The 20,989-nt window shown below is 37.0% G+C and overlaps 1 protein-coding gene across 3 annotated transcripts in view; it reads left to right on the top strand.

The window, feature by feature from the left end:
- The window catches only part of LOC131051283 (K(+) efflux antiporter 5), a 133,901-nt gene that overhangs the window by 13,215 nt on the left and 99,697 nt on the right, over positions 1-20,989 (top strand). For all 3 annotated transcript variants that reach the window (XM_057985730.2, XM_057985728.2, XM_057985729.2), the window contains exon 2: positions 8,367-8,410. In XM_057985730.2, coding sequence (XP_057841713.1) covers positions 8,367-8,410 — 44 coding nt within the window. The remainder of the gene's footprint in view (positions 1-8,366; positions 8,411-20,989) is intronic.

The following is a 20,989-nucleotide window of genomic DNA, read 5'->3' as shown; positions in this document are numbered from 1 at the left end:
AACAAGTACATCTTCATGCAATTTTTAAAGTCTGTCAAGTCATCCAAGAACTGAAGTTCTTCCAATCTAAGTGTTCGAGCAATGATATGAAGAACTATGGTGCTTATTGTAAGCACATTGGATATTCTATAGACAAATTTTGTGTCTTGAAATCAAAGAAGGCCAAGGTTCAAATAGCTGAGTAGAAATCACAGCTTGAAGATTTGTAGGTTCAAGCAAACTTTGAAAACTCAAACGCGGTGTGGACTGAGCAGCCCAAAATAGGACTTGGTCTCGGGACTTGGCACAAAACTCAACTAGGACTTGACAAAAAAAAAGAAACTAATGCATTTATAGAACATAAAAGTCTAATTTGACTTATCAAGCTGCCATAATTCAAACATTACACATCATATGATTTTCAGACACTCAATATTTGAAATTGCATAATTCATACCCAATAATTAGTGGGGGTTTGGAAGTGGAGACCCTAATGGGTTTGAAGAGCAGCAATGGTAAGTTGCACAAGGTGTTAGATGTTAGAAAAACCCAATGATAGAAGGGGTGCCCCTTGATTGTTTTTTTGATGATTGAAAATGGACGAGATTGGTCCAAAATATGAAGAAATGGACGAGTTTGAGCCAAAATATGAAGAAAAAAAACTCACTTTTTAATTGTTTTAACATGCCCAAGTGGACGCAAGAGTCCTCACCCAGGACTTGGGAGTCTGACTCTGGGACTCCGAGTGTGAGACTCCGGCAATTACTTGTTGAGGCTTAGTGGGACCCAACTCACTAGTCTTAGGTGAGTCAACTCGTCAAGTGTTAGGACTCATGAGTCTCGTGAGTTCCGCAAGTCTTGGCAAATACTTACGAAGTCATAAAACATTGGGTTTAGGTATCCAATTTTAACACTGATAATTTTTTGTTAATTGAAATTCTTGTGCTTGATGACTTTTTGCCAACGATTAGTAACCTTTTTCTCTCACAACTGTGAATCAAGGACAAATTGCTGGAGTTATTCCTTGATAATGTGAGCCAAAAGAAGCCAGTTTCACCAAAATTGGTGGATAATTTTTGTTTACCAACTTCGGAGAATCCAAATTGTTATGTCCCCTATTGGGACTTTACTCATTTTGCCCTACAATTCCCAAATAGGGTTTGGATTATGCTTGGGAATGCAAATTGTCAACTTAGTATCTTGATTTAGAGCCCGCAATTAGGTTAGTTATCACAAGATAAATAAACATATAGTTCAACAATGTTAAAAAGAGGATTCTAATCAACTCAATAATATTCATAATGTACATGCGAAATTCCCTTAAGCTTTCCTCCAATAACATATCCACATTATGAAGCACCCTAGGAGATCTTACAAGGGGCCTTGAGGTCGTCCACCAAGCCCAAGAGCACAAAATGACACTTGCTATTCGGCCTCCCAACCCCACCTAGGGTTACCCAACTCGAATGGACCCTTAAGCCTCTTGCTCTCCTCAAATACCCTACCTCCCCTTCATAATGGAATGGCAGATTGGCCGAAGCTTAGAGGAATCTTCATCATTATATATATATATATATCATAGTTGAAAAACTCGGACTCGCCACGGACTCGGCAAACCAAAAATTTGGACTCGGACTCGGACTCGTGAAAGACTCGGCAAGGACTCGGCAAAAAAAAAAATCGTAGTTTTACAAAAAAACATCCTGACAGTATATATGGAATATAACTTAAAGTATAAGTGACATTTCCTTCACTTATACTTAAATGTTATATTCCATACATGAATCCTGACGGAGAGACCAAATTTTTTCACATGTTAAACTCAATTTTAAAGCTTGCATGGCTTTTTTTCTGGGTCGCACGAGTCCATCTGAAAGACTCGCGAGTCCATGCAAAAGACTCGCGCGAGTCCATGCAAAAGACTCGTGAGTCCTTCATATGGACTCGCCAGGACTTGCCTCGCGAGTCCTTGGCGAGTCGACTCGTGGCTCCCATGGACTTGCGAGTCCGTGGCGAGTCCACGAGTTTTAAAACTATGATATAAATATATATATTAACAATAATATGTTAATTACATCCATTTCTGTATGGATGACAAAATAGCAAATCAGTAAGGTCATGGTCCATGCATTATGCATCAGATCCAAACACTAATATAAATGCACATGGACTGTATGCTGAATATTATTTATTTATTCAGATTTATATACTTGATCAATCTTCCTCCATTTGCAGATTATAACTTTCATATGAATTTGATGAATTCTTTCTTGCTCCCTCGATCCTTATAAAACTTATTCCTCCCTTTCCATTTGTTCCTTCTTCCTCTCTATATCTTCCAATGCGAGAGAAAGGTCACACCGCTTCATCATATCTGCCTTTTGGCAAGAGTCGCAACCTTTCACAATTAGCACCTTTTGAAATAGTACAACCCTTTTTAATTTCTGCCCTTTTGAAAGAGTCACTTCCTTATTGACTTCCCATTCTTTTCTTCTTCCCTTAATCCTTCCTTGATTCACATACTCCCTTCTTTCTTCCTTTCTCCATATCCTCCCCCCTCCATTCAAATGAAGTTCTCTTCTTCCTTTAATATCTCATGTTTGAGGGAGTCACAACTTTTCATTTCATGCCTTTTGACCCTGTTGTGTTTTTTTAATGCACCTTAAACACAAAATAAAATATCGAGGTATCTTATCCTCTCTTGAACAAAATCTTTCCAAATGCTAAACTACGTGACCAATTGGAAGACTCCAAAGTTCCTAATGTCGGGTCTCAACGTGTGGATAAGCTCAATGGTTTGATGTGATTGCTGAGTTTCATAAATGGACTTACGTTGTACATGAATGCTGCTGGAACTTGGAAACTAACTCATCTAACAAAGAAAAAACAAAAGGAAAGGGTTTAGAGAGTCTAATCTAATCCTAGGAATGTAGGATGTTGTGAATGACTTGGTGAAACTCTACTAGACTTTGCTTTGACATCAATAAACAACTCCACAAAGCTAGTGCAATCTTCTAAGGTAAATATATGATATTCAAATTACCACTAACAACATAGACACCATCAAGGCAATGCATATCAATGTGTGAATGGCAATTGAAGTTAAGCTTGAATAAGGATTCCAGTTGACCATGCAAGGCAAGTTTACAATTAGCAAATTGCTAGTAATATGGATATGCAAACTTCACCATTAATCATCCACAAGATCTTTCATTCAATTAACCAACATTAAAACAAATGAGAAGTAGAGACCACGCAACCTGTTGAATCAACATACGAAATCCACCATAACTTCAATGAAAAACAATATGTCTCTTGCAACAAGATCTTGGCAACAATCTTTACCTTCTCCTAATCTACTTCTACTCTAACTTCTGATTCCTAATTGCCTTAGCAAATATTCTTCTACTCTTCTAACATTCTCCTCTATTAACCTTTACAAATGAGAGCACCGAGCCTTATATAGAGGTTTCCATTACAATGAACAACTCAGATTGATCCACAATCAATGGCCAAGATTACAAGATAAATCCCTAATTAGGGTTTGTTGCAACCACCATTACATTGGCCAATGAGATATGAGGATAGGTAAGATAAATAATATTTGATGTAGCGACATGTGTCACTTATTCCCTCCTTGAATGAATGCTGACTTGGAACCCCTTTGATTGGATGAATGGTGACTGGGATGCTACCTCAGCTTGCATTGCAGACTTAATCAATTTGCCTTGAACATTCTTCATAATGTTTGGAATTCCTTGATGTAGTTCCTGATTTTTTGATGCGAAATCCTTTGTGCTTATGTCTTGAACTTGCTTTCCTTCATTTGTTCACCATCAAGGTGAAGTCTTCTTCATGTTTGATCTAGTCCACATCCTTGCTTTTGAAATCTTTGTTTTGAAATCTTTGTTTTGAAATCCTCTTCCAATCCTTGAAATGTTGATCCTCCTCATTCACATTGTTTGAGTTTCTTCATTCTTTTATTTCACCTGTTTGTCATCTTGGAGCTGATCCTTCATCATCTGTTGCTTTGATGTGTTGAGCCCTTGGTACCCCTGCAAGCTGTATTCTCTTTCACCTTAAGCCTTGATCATCGTGCTTCCCTTCCTTGTAGCAGACCTGCAAAACAAATAAATATCGAATCAAACACCTATGAAATTAATAAAAGCACCATCAATCTTCTCACCACATGAGGATGAGAACTCGATTCCCTTAGGGACTCATGAATCCTAAATTCCTTTTGATATTTAATGGCTTTGAACCCTTACTAAAAAATAGAATCCCATGGGGACCAATTTCATGTTAAACTGAGTCTTCATTGGTCGGAATTTGCTGGTCATAGGGACTACTTTGTCATTGATCCTTATTTGAATTGAGTTGTCCCTTGGTGGAGAATCGATGGGTATAGGGACAAAGCACTCTGCACATCCCCCTTTCAATCTCTTTGCAAATCTAGTCCCCAAGTGGAGAATCAGCTTCTATCGGGACTATTTAGTCCTTATCCTTGTTGCAACTTGTGATAGATAATTTTCCAGAATTAACTTAGGTTCTGATTTCAATTAGTTTTCAGACTTGTTAGCTTTCTAAAATCAGAAATTCAAAGTTATGTAACATAGCTATGGAAAATATAAGCAATTTGATCAAAATCTGGAAATTTCACCCTCAAGAAACCTGATTTTCAGACTTAGGATAGGTCTGATTTTGATACTTAAGTCTGAAAATGCCCTTCAAAACTCAGAAAATGGATGATATTTGCTGTCTCAGGTCTGATTTCTAAGTGTAAATGTTTGAAAACACCTCTGAAAATCATTTTTAATGGCTGGAAGTGATCCCCTTCATGGTGCAATTCACATGTTTGAAGCGATATGTGTTTATGCTGGCTGGAAATGGTGTGCTTCAGTCTGAGACAATGGCTGGAAATGACACGTTTTTGGTCTGAGATGGCAGCTGGAAATGGTGTCTTCAGCCAGCAATGACACCTCCCATGATGCTCAAAATGTCTCCCAATGATGGTGCAACTAAGGCCTTAGGCAAAATCGCACCTCTCCCAGCTATGGCGATCCTCAATCTTACTTCTTCGAGCTCTCTTGAAGTCCAATCAGTCACTTAATAATATTATAATGTCCGCTGATCTGGGTTCTTTATTCAACTTTTTACCTTTAACTTTCACCACACAATGCATGTGGGATAAAAAATACACTTAGCAGCCACATAGGAAAATCGACTTGCATCGAGATAATAAATTTCACTTTATTTTTTCACTTTGTTTGTCCACCAAATGAAACGGTGGAAAATCGAACCTCATTTGGACTGATCTGTCCCCAAAAACCTCAAGTAATGTTGATTCCCAGTCACTTGATGGAAAATCGATAGCCATCTGGACATTATTTTTCATTGAAATTCAGCTTTCCTTTGCGTACTTCTTCTCAATTGGAAATCCTTTAGTCATCGGGACGCATCTGGACATTATTTTTCATTGAACTTCAGATTTCCTTTGCGTACTTCTTCTCAAGTGGAAATCCTTTAGTCACTAGGACGCATTGTCATTAAGAATTTCATGCTATTTTTGATCTACAGCCTCTTTGGTGGAAAATCGATGGTCATTAGGACACATAATTTTGATCAAATTCTCACAATTTTTCCCCAAGTGGAGAATTGACCTCCATTGGGACACTCAATTCATGTCATTTTTGTATCATCTTGATCATTTACACCTCAAGTGGAAAATTGATGGTCATTAGGACACATGATTTTCACTTAATTCACCTTCACTTTGGTCATTTTTCCATCAAGTGGGAAATCGTGGGTCATCTAGACTCTTAATTCCTTATGCATTTTCACTTTTGGGAGCCCAATGGAAAAACGACCTCCATCGGGACTCTTGATGTCCTTCATTTTGTCCTGAGTGGAAATTCTCCAATCATTGGGACTTTCCACATTAACACTTTCATTTGCTTGTAAACGAAGTCTTGGAGTGGAAATTTGATCTCCATTAGGACTTTTCCTGTCCTTAACATTAAATTGGTAACTTCATGCTCAAAATGGAGTGGAAAAACGTCCTCCATCGGAACTTTGTTGATTTATGACTTAATTACTCAATAGAAAAACATTTTCCATTGGGGCTTAAGTTGATTTTCATGCTTTTAAAGCCCAAATTTACCCAATTTCATCATTTTATGCAGTGTAAATTCTATTTCCATTGGGACTTTGTGAATTTTCCCAAGTTTGCAAGGGTGGAAAATAGAATTCCATCAGGAATTTTAGCATTTTTGACTTATTTCACCTCCTAGGAGTGGAAAAACAACTCCTATAGGGACTTTCAACATTTCCACACAAATTTCACATCAGTTAGCAACATTTTCATTGTTTTTCGCTCAAATTTTAAGGCAAAATTGAAAGTCAACACCTAGAAGGATAAATCAACACGTTGAGGCAACTTGTCACTTGGATCATTTTAACATTTTAACATCTTTTTCAGCATTTCGATATGACACCCTCTCATAAGCAAAGGGTAAAACTAGGGAACTACTGCTAAACTAAGACAACCTAGGCAAAACATCTAACCTAAAAAGCGAAAAAGTGGGGGTCGCCATTTGCAATGGGGCGATGTGTGACATTAACTAAATTTTGATTATTTTAATTTTATTCTTTATTATTTTAATTTTAATTTTATTTTTACTGTCTTATATTTTAAATTTATTATTATTATTAAATCCTATTTCGAAATGGGGACATTACACAAATTCACAACAGTTGGGATTTGTCAACACATAGAGACAGCTGATACGTGTTCACAATTGTTTAGTTACATTTGCCATTGAGCCATCCCAGGACATGGTTGACTATGAAGTCATTTGACTGGATTGCTGCACTTTGATACTTAGTGCTCCATGTCACTATGATTGCTTGGCTATAGTCTGTTACTCATATCTTTCATACTGGCCATTGTTTGTAAATGGATGCTAAAGTGTATAAGTTGACTTCTTCAGTTAGTCCTCTACTTTCTGGTAGATCTACAGTTAAATAGGCCAATCTGCATAAATTTTGACCCTTTTTATCATTTGCGAAACTAAGGTAGATACTGCACATAAGCTTCCACCTTTAGTCATAAAACCCCTTCTTGACGTTTGTTTATAATGTTTTCAAGGAGTCTAAAAGACTTCCTTCCTAGAGATCCATCTAATATTTAATTGACCTTTTGCCAGGTTCTAAGTTGCCAAATCAATTACCATATGCACTATTTAGGATGTTGAGATAGAGTGAATGGTGAAGCAAGTTAGAGGAAGGAAAGATACAACCATACACTTATATTTGTGGGTCTCCTGCTCTTTTACTGACAAAGAAGTAGCATGAAGAGTGGTCGTTAGGATGTTGATTATTGAGCATTTTAACAAATAACTGTGAAAGATTGCTTCCCACTTCCCATGATCAAAGATCTTGTAGAGCAGATTTAGGGAGCTAAGAACTTCACTAAGCCTGACTTAATTTCTGGATATCATAAAGTTTGCAGGCAGCCTTGTGATGCTTGGAAAATGATGTTTGACAATGTCCAGGTTCTACAAGTTGTTGTTCATGCTTTTGTGCCCAATGATAAACCTGCAACAGTCATGCACATTGCTAATGATGTTTTCAGTTCCAATCTCTGCAAATTTTTAGTTGTCTATTTTGATAACATCTTGGTCAATAGCAAGACTTGGGATGACCACTTGCTCCATGTGTGGGCAGCATGGGGTCTTCTTTTTAGCATCAGTTCTTAGCTGAGATGGAGCACTTCTTCTGGTACACTTTAAACAGTACTTGGACTTCCTTGTTGATGAGCTTTGTGCACACACAGATGAGACAAGGTCAGATCCCTTGGAAGTGGTGGCACATTCCATCCAACATATTAAATATAAAATGTTTTTGGGAGAGAGAATTTTCATTTGTAACTAGTCACTGTTTCTCACCATCTTCATAAGCTTACTTCCTAGAATACTCTTTATTGAAACCCACAAGTTGTTTGAGTATTTAGCTGTTTGAAAGGTTCTTCGTATTGCTCCTGACCTTGCTCTCCCTGACCTTGATGACGCACTTGAGATTCAGACTTGCATGTTAATATGCTATAGGCCTGGTCATACACCAGGGAGGACATCTAGTGACATCATTCTTGAAACTCTTTTCAGTATCACCAGTGAACCAAGCTCCCATTGGCTTGAAGATTCCTCTAAGTGTATCTTTCATCCACTTGTAGAAAAAGATAGCTATTGTTATTGAAAGTTTGAAATTCATATTATCTGAGATTAGTGATGAAGGTATGTCCATAGGACTAAGTTACATATTTGGTATAATTTAGTCTTATGTTGTTGAATTTTTTAAAGGAATTTTCTGTTCTGATTGGTGCATTGCAGGTGCTGATGGAAGCAACTTTAATAACACGGTGGCTGATCAACAGGTTTTCTCTCTCCTATGCTCTCACAATCTTAACTCTTTTTTTGTATTCCACCTTGCAGATTCATAAGTCAGTGTTAATCTTAGCTTCAACACTACTCAGTTCAATTGCTAATTTAAATTGCTTTTTTATATTGGCAAGATAGGCCTATCAAGCATATAGCTTCCAGGTGTTTGGCAGGCTGTTAATCTGATCTCTTTAACCATGCTTTCTATGTATGTATACCATATCTATGGATATGGATATTTCTATGCACAGGGAGCAATGATAGAAATGAATGCCTATTATCACTGTGCATAGGTGTCGATTTGCCATATTTTTACAAATACCAATGATGAGGGCCAGTTGTAAGGATGATTATGTATTCAGTCATGTTTGTAATGATTTCTTGTGAATGAAAAGTTGACTTGAAAGCTCTAATTTTATCAGAGGCAAGTTATGGGTAGAGTTTTTGTTTAATATGAAAGATATAATCTTGCGGCTGATTGTTATAATTTTGTGACATAGCATATAAAATTGTAAACCATTTGATAAGCATTTAAATCTTGGTTATCTATTTAGAACAAATGCAAAATATCTGAAGTTGTCAACCATTTATATCTTGGCTCTACTTTTGAGCAGCAAATCTGGGAATATCATGCCCTGGTGATTGAAATGTGAGGGCAGATAATTTTCTCGAAGGCTGGAATGAGTTATTGCCTCCACACTTTTTTGCACATAATTCCATCATTTTTTGTATAATTTTACAAATTCTTCTTTCATTATGATGCAATCATCAAGATATGTCTCTTGCATGCATCTAGGATGTGAAAGTGTCCTGTGTCTTTTTTCTATTATATTGTGGATAATTTGTCTTTTTTACATACTTGCCTATATTACTTGATGTTATTCTCTTAAGATCCCTTCTATTTTCTTTGCTGATTCACCACCTGAGGTTCTACTCTTTTTCCATTAAGCTCCATAGATGTCTTTCACAATTCTGTATCTATCATTATTCTACTCATGCTAATCCCTTTGCACACTCAACTGCTGCAGTAGTGAAACTGTGAAAGCTGTTTTCCCCATATTAACTTGATTTTCTTGTTTAACTTCCTTTGATGTTTCTTTGGTATGTCTATATAGCTTGGAAATTGCTTGTATTTTAACCATTTGTAGCTTTGCCCGTCTTTCAAGCAACAGATATAGAGATTATGTCCCCAAAGGTGATTGGAATCTGAGGTCAGGTTATTTTTGGGGAGGCTGTTATGAGTTTCTGTCTTAACACGTTTTTGTACATCACTCCATCATTATTTAGCTATTCTTTTAGGAATTCTTCCATTTTCATCAAAGTGCCAAGCATTAAGAAAGTTTTTTTAATGTATCTGCCTCTTTTTTGTTATATTCTATATAATTATCAATTTAATGTACTTGCCTTTTTTTGTTGATGTTCGCCATCTTGAGGTTCCTTTTATTTTCTTTGCTGATATTCAACCTGAGGTTATACTTTCTTTCCATCAAGTTTGTTAATGATCTCTGTCTCACTTCTGTATTAATTGATATTCTTCTCATGCATTTTTCTTTGCATCCTCAGCTGCTGCAATAGTGAAAGTTGTCTTTTCCATATTAGTTTAATTTCCTTGCCGAATGAACTTAAACTTTTCTTCAGGATATCCTTTATATATAGCTTGGAAATTGCTTGTGTGTTAACCTTATTATATACCATCTCTTTATGTTGTAGTGATGTTGTGGGGAAAGGGGGTGTTGAATGGGCGTTATATCCTAGTGTTGAGAGCACTATAACCACTTTCTGGCTTTATCTGAAATACAAATGTTGACATGTAATTGTTTTTCAATTATTTAGCACTCATACAATGCTTTACAATAAGGGTATGCAATGTGAATTGATCAAGTTATAGCTCTACACATTAATCATAACAACATTTACACATGATGACTAATAGTGACTTGGTATCACTATTCCTTCATAATGATGCATGTTTTTCTACTAGTTGGAGGTTTTCATTATTCTTATATTTGAAACTTCTCATTATATGTCTTTGCTGGAAATATTGTATGGGTAATTTTAATGCTTTCCGGGATGATTGAGACACCTTGTTATGATCCTATTGACCATGATTGTTGACTAAATGCATTTGCTTTATGGGAATTTTGTAATAACCCTTGTAAAGTGTTAGCTCAAATTTACATAATTTTCTTGCAATCACTCCAATCTTAGCTTTTTTTTGATCACCAAGTCCCTGATGTAGGCAATGTGAGAGCATACAAAGACTAGAATGAGGACAATGGAATTGAACAGAAAGATATTAGTGTTTAGCCAACCAATTTACAACAGAAGCAAAGTGATAGCATTGATCAAGCCAAAATGATTGATAGTGATTTGTAAATTTCAGTCACGCCGAATTGATTGAATGCAAGTGGAATTGCATCAATGCGAAAATGGCAGACTAAATCACTCGATTTCAATAGATGGCAAGCATGACAGATAGTATACTGAAAATAGAGAAAGAATCTAGCTTATAAACTGACTAGGGTCCACTACAATGAAGTACAAGGGATCCGGTAGTGAACTGTCCAGGATTTTTATAATTTTAGATGTTATTTCTAACTGACAGCAAATTGTCCAATTATTACAATATTGCAAGGAAAGCAATTATTTCACTTCAAGTATCAAATCTAGACATTATGTCAGAAATTATCCATCATTATGCAAGAAGACATTTTGTCAAACAGATTGAAGCTGGACCAATAATCTGATAAACTGATTGCGTCCAATATGTTTCCCAGCATAAAAATTGTGTTTGCAGCATTGAGAGTTGATAGTACAGCAGCAGACTGGACCGTACGGCTGGAAGAAAAGCAGGAAATCTTCTTTCAAACAATGTACGGCAGATCCAAGATATCATATTCAGCAGATACAATAAACAGAAGTAATTTTCCAGGACTCAATTTAACTAGCTGTGGCGAATTGCAGCATTTATAGAAATCATAAAGTATGTATGATTTGGACTTCTTAACATACTACACCCTCTCCTTAAAAAGGTATGGCGCTAAATATTAAGCACCTTCGACAAGATTAATCGAATCATTAAATACTAAAGTCAAACCTCAACTGCCTCCTTCATGATGTACGAGCAGATTGTTTGGCAATGGTATGGCAAATTCATAGTTTGAATACTTGGTTGGATAGAAGGATACTCCTACACAGCTGCATACTTTCAAACCTGTTAATATTGATTTCAAACTTAGCGACCACAAAATAGTTGATGACTGATTGTGGTCAGATTTTGTTTCCCAAAAGAGAGATGACAGATTGGGAAAGCTATGGTGGGCCCCAAAAGACCCAAAATTTGTCAAAAAAATTTCAATTTCCCATTTCTAAGACCATATGGCAACCAACAAAATTACAAATAGCTGCGTTTCCTTTGTTGTTTGTGAGTAGAAATTGCTCAAATCTGTTGAAATAGTATGATTCATTACAGCAATACTCCACCTTCAGGAATATAAAAATTTGAGTTAAGTATATTATGGCTCCTTGAAAGAGAGAATGATATATTACACAACCTTTAAAAGGTGCACAGCTTCCAAACCCAACATAATATTCCTGAATAGAAATTAACAGCAAGAAGATAACATTAGAACTTCATTAATGAGGGTGAACCAGCAACACTCGATTTTATTTCAATATAAGATATGAATAATGCCCAGAACACTGTTAATATATTGATATCGAATTGGAAACTGAAGAACTGTGCACACAGGAAACCAAAATCAACAATATTTGTTTTTGTATTTTATTAATATTTCACCAATACACAATCACCAGAAATCTGAAAATTTGGTAGCAAACACTGAAACATGAAAAACCAAGAACATTCAAACTGGAATCATACAACTGAAATTGGAAATCATCAACAGCTGAAGGATAAGTGCAATTCCTTTGTGGAAAAAGCTAGGAGGGTTTTCATTTTTGAAACCAAGATTTCATAGGGTTTTTATCCTCAAAAGATGAAAGAAGAATTCATGTTCATTCTTAGAAAATGACATTGATAAAATGAGTAACAACCTTTTTGAGACGAAACATCTTTTTACAACTTTCCGAGAGAAGACATTGATAATATTATTTTATTTTTGATAATTAGTCCCTTAGTTATAAAAATATAAGAAAGTGTCCTTTTTCAGTTACCTTTATGCATGTTGTGTCTATCAACACTTAAATCATACATATATGAACATTTTAAATAATTAAATATAATTATATAAGTCTTCTTCTAATATAAATTTACTTTTCGACAAGTCACATTTAATTATTTAATTATTTCCATGGTTTCAAAAAAGGGGACATGACAAATTTGGCCTTCAAAGAATGCAATGATAGACATATGGGATGTGACTAAAAAAGATTTGGTCTTCTAAAATTTCAAAAGGAATTTTTAAAGCTTTTGAAGTTCATTTTTTTTCTGTTTTTGATGCTCTAAAAATCACGGATTGTTTCTAAGGAAAAATCGAGGGTTTTTTGTTTTCTGATTTTTGTGAGTCTTTCTCATGAAAAATCAAAACCCTTTTCTGCAAATTCGTGGGGTTTTTTGCTGAGGAAAAATGAAGGGTTTTTCCAGCGTTGGATTCTTTTGTTTGCGTTTTGCATTTCACGCGATTTTCACCCAAAATCGTGACGTGTTTTTATGCAGAAATTTTCTGGGTTTTCTGTGATTTTTGTGACTGCGCAGTTATTTCTGCGCTTTGTCTGCAATTTCCGTGGGCGTTTTTCTGGCATCACGGTGGTAGCAAAGTTCTTCCTTTAAGCTCGTGATTTTTCTGCGATTTCATAGGTTTTTTCCGCGTTTTTGCCCACGATTTCTGTGTTTTTGTAACCACAATCTGCGTGGTCGCGATGTATTCTGGGTTGTGATTTTTTTTGTATTTTCGTGACGACGGCGCCTTGGTTAGGGTTTGTGTTCGTGGGCAGTGTTTTTGCTGTGTTTGTTGTTTGCAGAAGGCTTTCTGATCAATTTGGGTTCACGGGTTTCTGCAACTTCAGCTAGTGTTTTTGACCCTTTGTTTCTAGTCAAAAAATTATTTTGATTGCAGATTCTTGGTGGGTTTTTCACAATCTCTTGTGGGTTGCTTTCAACTTTTTTTGGGTCTTCCGAAAAATTTCTGCCTCGAAAACTGTTCTAGGGTTTCAATTTCTGCCTTAGAATCTGACTTGCAGAATTTAAAAAAAAAACTTTGTTTTCATTTGCTGGTTTTCGTGCATTGGTATTTGTGCCTTCACCAGTTCGACCTTGGGGTACGTGGTGGCATCTCTGACAAACATTATGCTCGAAAGTAGCCAGAAATTCAACGGCCGCAACTACAACACCTGGAAGCAGCGCATGTTGACAATTTTTGAGTACTGATGTCTTGATGCAGTTGTTCTGGGCTCGTCTCCATGTCCAATTACTGTCGGAAAAGATTAGGACAAATGGGTTGAGTGCAACCGAGAAGCCGTCATGCTCATCAAACTCTCCGTCACAGACGAGCAACTCCCTCAGGTACCATCCAACAAAACTACTAAGAAAAATTGGGATCATTTGAAGAGTCTTCATGAAACCTCTGACAAGAGCAGAGCATTCTTTTTGAAGAAAATGCTCTTTTCGATTATGATGGACGAGAGGACATCTCTGCAGGATCACTTAACAAAGATCAAGGACATCTGTGATCAACTTGAGGTGATTGGTCGCACAATGGAGGAAGAGGACATGGTCGTCATCACTCTGAAGAGTTTGCCCAAATCTTATGAGGATTTCATCGAAACACTCAATATCACTTCCATTGACGTCAATTTGAAGTTTCCCGCTCTTTGTAACAAGCTTTTACAACAAGATCGGTGGAGGTAGTAGTTTGGGAGCAGTACCAGTTCCACCTCCACAGAGCAAGCGTTCTCTGCCAAATCTTCTGCTAAGAACAAAGGGAAGTCTTAATCTTCTCGGTCGAAAGGCTCTGGTTCTTCTCAGGACAACAAGAAGAAAAAGAACTTTTAGTGTAATTATTGTCATAAGTATGGTCACATGAAAGGTTGATTGTCGGATTCGATTGGCTTCTGAACAAAAGAAGCAGGGAGGGTCTCAACAAAAGGCCGATGTTGCAGAGCACTTAGAGCAGAAAGAATCTGCATTCTATGCTTTTATGGCCAAGAGAACAACAAACCCAGTACACTCTTCGGCCTGGTATATTGATTTAGGGGCTTTGTGGCATTTTACTCATTGCTGGGATTGGTTCACAAAATTTGAACCATTCTCGGATTCAGTAATCTTCGGAGGAGGAGAAGAGCACACAATTACTGGTAAGGGCACTGTCCAGATTCACTCAGGAGGTAGAAATTTAATTTTTCTTGATGTCTACTATGTGCCAGGCATGGAATATAATCTCCTCTCCGTCAGCTAGATCACGCGACATTCTCCTCAATTAGATGTTGTCTTCAGTTTGTCCACCTGTAGCATTGTTGATAGGGAGACTCATACTACAATCGCTATGGGACTTGAGGATCATGGTTTGTATAGACTTGCTGATTCTAGCGATTCTCAAGAGCACGCTGTGGCTGCTAAGAGTACATCCATCAAAACACTTTGGCATCAACGTTATGGGCACTTAAACGTGCACTATCTCTCTCAGTTATCTTGAGCGGGTTTGGTTGCTGGTCTACCTAAGATCCAAATTCAAAATCATGGAGTTTGTGGAGCTTGTCAAGCTAGGAAGCAACATAGGACACCATTCTCAGATAGCGATTCTTGGCAAGCCTCCAAGGTACTTCAATTGGTTCACGCTGATGTATGTGGACCAATGAACACTCCATATGTTACTAGATCTAGGTACTTTTTATTATTTGTTGATCGGCCTTACGACACCTTTTATTAGAATAAATCAGATGTGCTTAGTACATTTCAGAAGTTTAAGGCCTTGGTTGAGAAAGAGTCGTACTCCCAAATTGTTACTCTAAGGTTAGATAATGGGGGGGAGTTTTGTTCATCTGATTTCTCTACATTTTGTGCTACACATGGCATTAAGCGCCAACTCACCACACCATACAACCCTCAGCAGAATGGTGTCATTGAACGTTGGAATCGCACCATTATTGAAGTGGCTTGTTCTATGATGGAGTATAGAAATGTCCCCAAGAAATACTGGGCTGAAGCAGTTTATACTACAGTCTACCCCCTGAATCAGGCACCGACACAGGCTGTTAAGAAGATGACTCCAGAAGAAGCCTGATCAAGACATAAGCCTAAAGTGGGCCATTTGAAAGTCTTCGGTTCTACTGCTCATGTATGGATTCCAGACGCCAAGCGTGCTAAGCTAGATTCAAAGAGCCAAACACTTATGTTTACTGGTTACAGTGACAACCACAAGGCCTATAGGTTGATTGATGTGGAGATAGATCGTTTCATTTTTCAGTCATGATGTTATGGTTGATGAGACTACCGGTCCATTTATGCCTTCTACTACTCCTAGTCTTGTGACTCAATATGTGAAGACTTCTGATGTTGGTGTTTGTCTTCCTCTTGGATCCCATGATGGGAGGGCTTCAGAGCATTCTGACTTTGAAGATGAGGATCTATCGATCCAGCAACACCTGATTTTTCACAGGATTCGCATCCAGATGACATTGTTCCAGAAGCTCTAGGGCATGTTGTTCTTCCATTGCCAGATGTTGGTACTTCTACCCTCAGGCATAAATGGTGGGCCAAGATAATAGGAGATCTTCGTGATGATGAGCTTCTTGAGGATAGATCAGTTCGCTGAAAGAGAATGCTACAAAATACAGTCAACTTTGCACTTATGGCTAACATCCACAACATCCATGAGCCCCAGATATTTTCCGAGGCTAAAGGCATTCCTGAGTGGGAAAAGGCTATGGAGACATAATACCATAGTCTCTTGAAGAATAACACTTGGGTTCTTTCTGATTTGCCTCTTGGGAAGAAACCTATCAGTTGTAAATGGGTTTATAAAGTCAAGTATCATGCAAATGGTACTCTGGATAGGTACAAGGCCAAATTGGTTGCTCGGGGATTTACACAGCGAGAGGGCATTGACTACGAGGAGACTTTTGCTCCTACTGCCAAGATGAGCACAATTCGTCTTCTTCTCGCCATTGCAGCTCAGTTTGGATGGAAACTTCACCAGAGGGATGTTTAGAGTGCATTCCTCAATGGTGAGCTGCAGGAAGAAGTTTATATGACTCAACCTCCTAGCTTCAAGGTTCCTGGTAAGGAACATCAGGATTGCAGATTGGTAAAAGCCCTCTATGGCCTGAAGCAAGCCCCTCGGGCTTGGTACTTCAAGATTGATTAGTATTTGGTTGATGATGGTTTTCAGCGCAGCCCTTCTGACAGTAATCTATATGTCAAACACTCTGGTGATGTTATTCTCTTTCTTGTTGTCTATGTTGATGACTTGATCATTATTGGCAATTCAGCACATTTGATTACAACCATCAAACAGGACTTGTGCCAAGTTTTTGACATGACATATTTGGGGCTTCTCCATTATTGCTTAGGTGTTTAAGTTTGGTAGACTGATGACATTATCTTTATTTCATAGCCCAAGTATGTTCGTAGTTTGCTTGACAAGCTTCGAATGTAGGATTGTAAACCCGCTTCCACACCTATGGAGAAAGGGCTGAAGTTATCAGCCAACTCTGATTCACCTGCAGTAGATGAAGCCGAATTTAGGCAACTAGTAGGCAGCCTCATCTACCTCACTGCCACTAGACCTGACCATTAGTTTTGCTGTTAGCTCTACATTTCTCGCTTCATGACGGCCCCAAAAGCTGATCATTGCATTGCAGTGAAGCAAGTGCTGCGATATGTGAAAGGCACTTTAGACTATGGCCTTCTGTATAGCAGGTGCAACGATCCAAAGCTGATTGGTTACACTGACTTAGATTGGGCAGGATCAGTGGAATACAAAAAATCCACTTCTAGGTACGTATTCAGTTTGTGTACAGGTGTCGTCACTTGGAGCAGCAAGAAGCAACAGGCTGTGGCTCTTTCCTCGACCGAAGCCGAATATCGGGGAACAATAAAAGCCGCATGTGAGGCAGTTTGGCTCCGGAGGATGCTCTCTGACATACAGATGCTGCAAGCAGGTCCTTCTCCCTTGTATACTGATAATCAAGGGGTGCTCAAGCTGGCCAAAAATCCAGTCTTCCATGAATGTACCAAGCATGTCAGGCTTCATTGTCACTACATCCGTAAACTTGTAGAAGATGGATCAATTCAGTTGCAGTATGTTCTGACAATGGATCAGATTGCGGATATTCTCACCAAGTCTCTGAGCTGGGATAAGTTTGTAAAAAATTTAGGGGGCAACTTGGTGTTTTTGATAGATTGACCATTAAGGGAGGGTGTTAGAGTAATATTTCTTTGCACTGTTAATTGTCAATAATGTAATTAGCTAGTTGACATCTTAAATGTCTTCTATAGTGTGTAGGTAGAGGTTGTTAGACATCTTAAATATCTACAGCTGTAGGTGGTTAGTAGTAACTTGGCATATTAAATATTTACATTGCTTGGTAATTCCTATTCATTGTAATCTTTTCTCATTTAATAGATATTGTATTTTACCAGTGAATCTCTGATTTTCACAACAGTTCATGGCTGCTACCTTTAGTTTTATCAGTATAATAGGTATAGAAACATAATATTTCTTCCCTCTTGAAATTGTTTTCTCTTGTAGCATGCGAAGGAGCCAATTGGTATGATTTCCTTAGACATGCAAACAATTGGTGCCGTACTCAAATCTATCCATCCATCTGTTATGTGTTTATTGAGGTCCTTTGATGATATCTTGTCACAAAGGTGCTGCTTTGGCTCCATTAGTGGCCTTAGTTATTTTGGTTCACTAAATATGATTCTTGTAAAATTGAACTTACATATATTTGACAAATTGGCATCACATTTTCAAGAATAGTCTCATATGGAAAGCTATAAATTTCTATTTACCAGCATATGGTCATATGTGCTAACATGTTTGGTTCCTCCTTTTTTGGCCAATGCTTTTGCAATTGGGAGTGGTCTTTTTACACGTTTCATAGTATATTGCACATTTATTATTTTTGAATGTTCCAAATAGTCTTCATAAAATATTTGATTGAAACAAATTGTATGTATATATGTATATGTATGTTGGTATGTATGTAGGTAGGTAGGTATGTATGTATGTATACATATCGGTTGGTTGTATGTGTATGTATGTATGTAGGTAGGTATGTATGTATACACATACACATACACACACACACACACACACACACACACATACACACACACACACATACACATACGACCAACCAATATGTATACATATATACGTGCTCTATTAGCCTTTAGATGCATGAACTATCAAGAGATATATTCACATTCTGCAATTAAAAAAATACGGTTAGTCCCGTTTACTTACTTTCTATATATGAAATTCAAAAAAGTAGTGTACATATATATACATGAAACAAGTAAGTTAGCCTTTTGCACTCATCCTCCATATGGAATACACACTTTATAAAGATATTAGCATTCATAGTTTTCATCCGATAGTCATTTTATAGCATACTACAAATTAACAATGTATTTATCTCAGCAATGCATTTTTTTATAAATGTGAAAAATAACATATTATCAAAAAAGATGGCCATGTGCCACAACTACATCAATACATAAATCATGCTTGATATTGAAGCAAGATACCTTCTCAAGTACTGAAAACAATTTGAATGAAAACCAAGTATATTTACACTGCCAAAATTTACTTTTTACATTCCATTTGATACAAACATTATGATATTTAAAATGCACGCAAGTTTTTATTTACTTTTTCCTTTTTTCTTTGCATCCACTACTACTTTTGACCTTTTTCTAGATTTGTTTACATTGATTTCTTTTATAGAGGCTTTTGCATCTTCAATGCATTCCAATTTTCTTCTTCTCTATCTTTCACTCTAGTCATTTGAAAGTGTGGCTTTTTCACATTATGCTTTTTCAAAATATTTTCAAGACTTGTTGAAGTTGAGGTCAACTCAATCATGGTTAAATGAGCACACATGTTACATGAGAAGCTCAACAAAATTGATGCCAAACCTACTTCATATCATGTCTTATATAGGAGTACAAAGATGCTTGTAGAAGAAAGAAGCTTCAAGAAGAAAGAAGTTACCAAATGGAAAGCACACATAATCTTTCAAAATAAGAAAAATTACAAAACTAATTAGCAATATAATATTTTAATATTCTAAGTAATCAGGTATTATTTCTAATCTAGAGACTAAGTCTTATGAATTCCTCTCTATCTAGAGGCTCCCACTTTCCTTTTAAGATGGGGAAGAAGTCAATCAAAAGAGGATTGAGAGATTCACTTAACTTGAGTTTGTAGTGTACCCTTAGGAACATCTGAGTATGTAGTGATAGTCTTGCTTTGGATAGTGCTTGTTCAAACATCAAGAATGGTGTTTGCATCCAAAGGAGGCTAAAAAATTGGAATATTATATTGAGGATGAAAGAGTAGGACTTCCTTCAAGCGAGGTGGCTCATACCACTTAAATTGATTAACATGAATTACATGAAAGAGTAGGACTTCCGTCAAGTTTGAAGTAATCATTTGCAATTTGTTGAGTAGTAGTATAGGGTCCATGTGATGTCCCCTTCTTGTTGACATCTGACTTTCAGTGAGATTAGCCTATCATATTGAGGATGGTTAGAGGGTCTCCTGAGGATTTGTATCTTCTCCAGTGTTCAGTATACTTCAGTTTGGTCTTCGTTTGGCATCATTTGGACTTCGTTTGCTATGGTATTGCTGTACTTACTATTTATAGTAAGTCTTGGGTTGTTCGAGAAGGACCCTTTCAATTTTTAGCAGGGGTGTATGGTCACATGGGGGAAAAGCAGGGTGGACTCCCATTTCAGACGACACAGAGAAATATTAAGTATTTTGGGAGATATTAATGTTTATGTGGCCAAATTAATAATACCTTATTTAATAAGGTGAAAATAAAGTTATAACTTAACATTATAACGTGAGGGTCTAGGAATCGCCAAAATATTAATCAATTATGTGCATACAACCCAAAGTCATTATTTCATTAAATGATGCCAACTTAATGTAATAACATTTAATGTTATTAAAAGAGCTTTTTGGGAGAAAATCGAACTTCCTTGAAGATTATATATGTTTGGTAGAAGAAGTTCGATTCATTGTTGTTTGGCTTTTATTTTTCATGATTTCTTGGAGAGCAGAGACCAAGGGTTTGTGTCTTCATCAGCCATTGGAGAACGGGAAAATCTTCAGTGTTGCAGCCATCTGAATTGGCATTCAAAGGGAGCTTCATACAGGGGTTCCATTTGTGCAAATTGGTAAGAAAAATACAAGGGTTTCTCAGCTGTTTGAAGGGGCTATATTGGCAGATTGGGGATTGATTTAGAACAGCTATCTTATACATTGTTGGCAGTAGTTTCCTAAGCTGTACGAATTGTAGCAGCCATCATAGAGTTGCAGCAGAGGTTGGCGCCATGATTAAGGAGGGCGATTTTGATTGAAAAGTGCACAATAAAT

This window comes from Cryptomeria japonica, chromosome 9, assembly GCF_030272615.1.
Source record: "Cryptomeria japonica chromosome 9, Sugi_1.0, whole genome shotgun sequence".
Taxonomy (NCBI): Eukaryota; Viridiplantae; Streptophyta; class Pinopsida; order Cupressales; family Cupressaceae; genus Cryptomeria; species Cryptomeria japonica.
The sequence above is the reverse complement of the archived record's forward strand: the minus strand, read 5'-3'. Positions and strand labels throughout refer to the sequence as shown.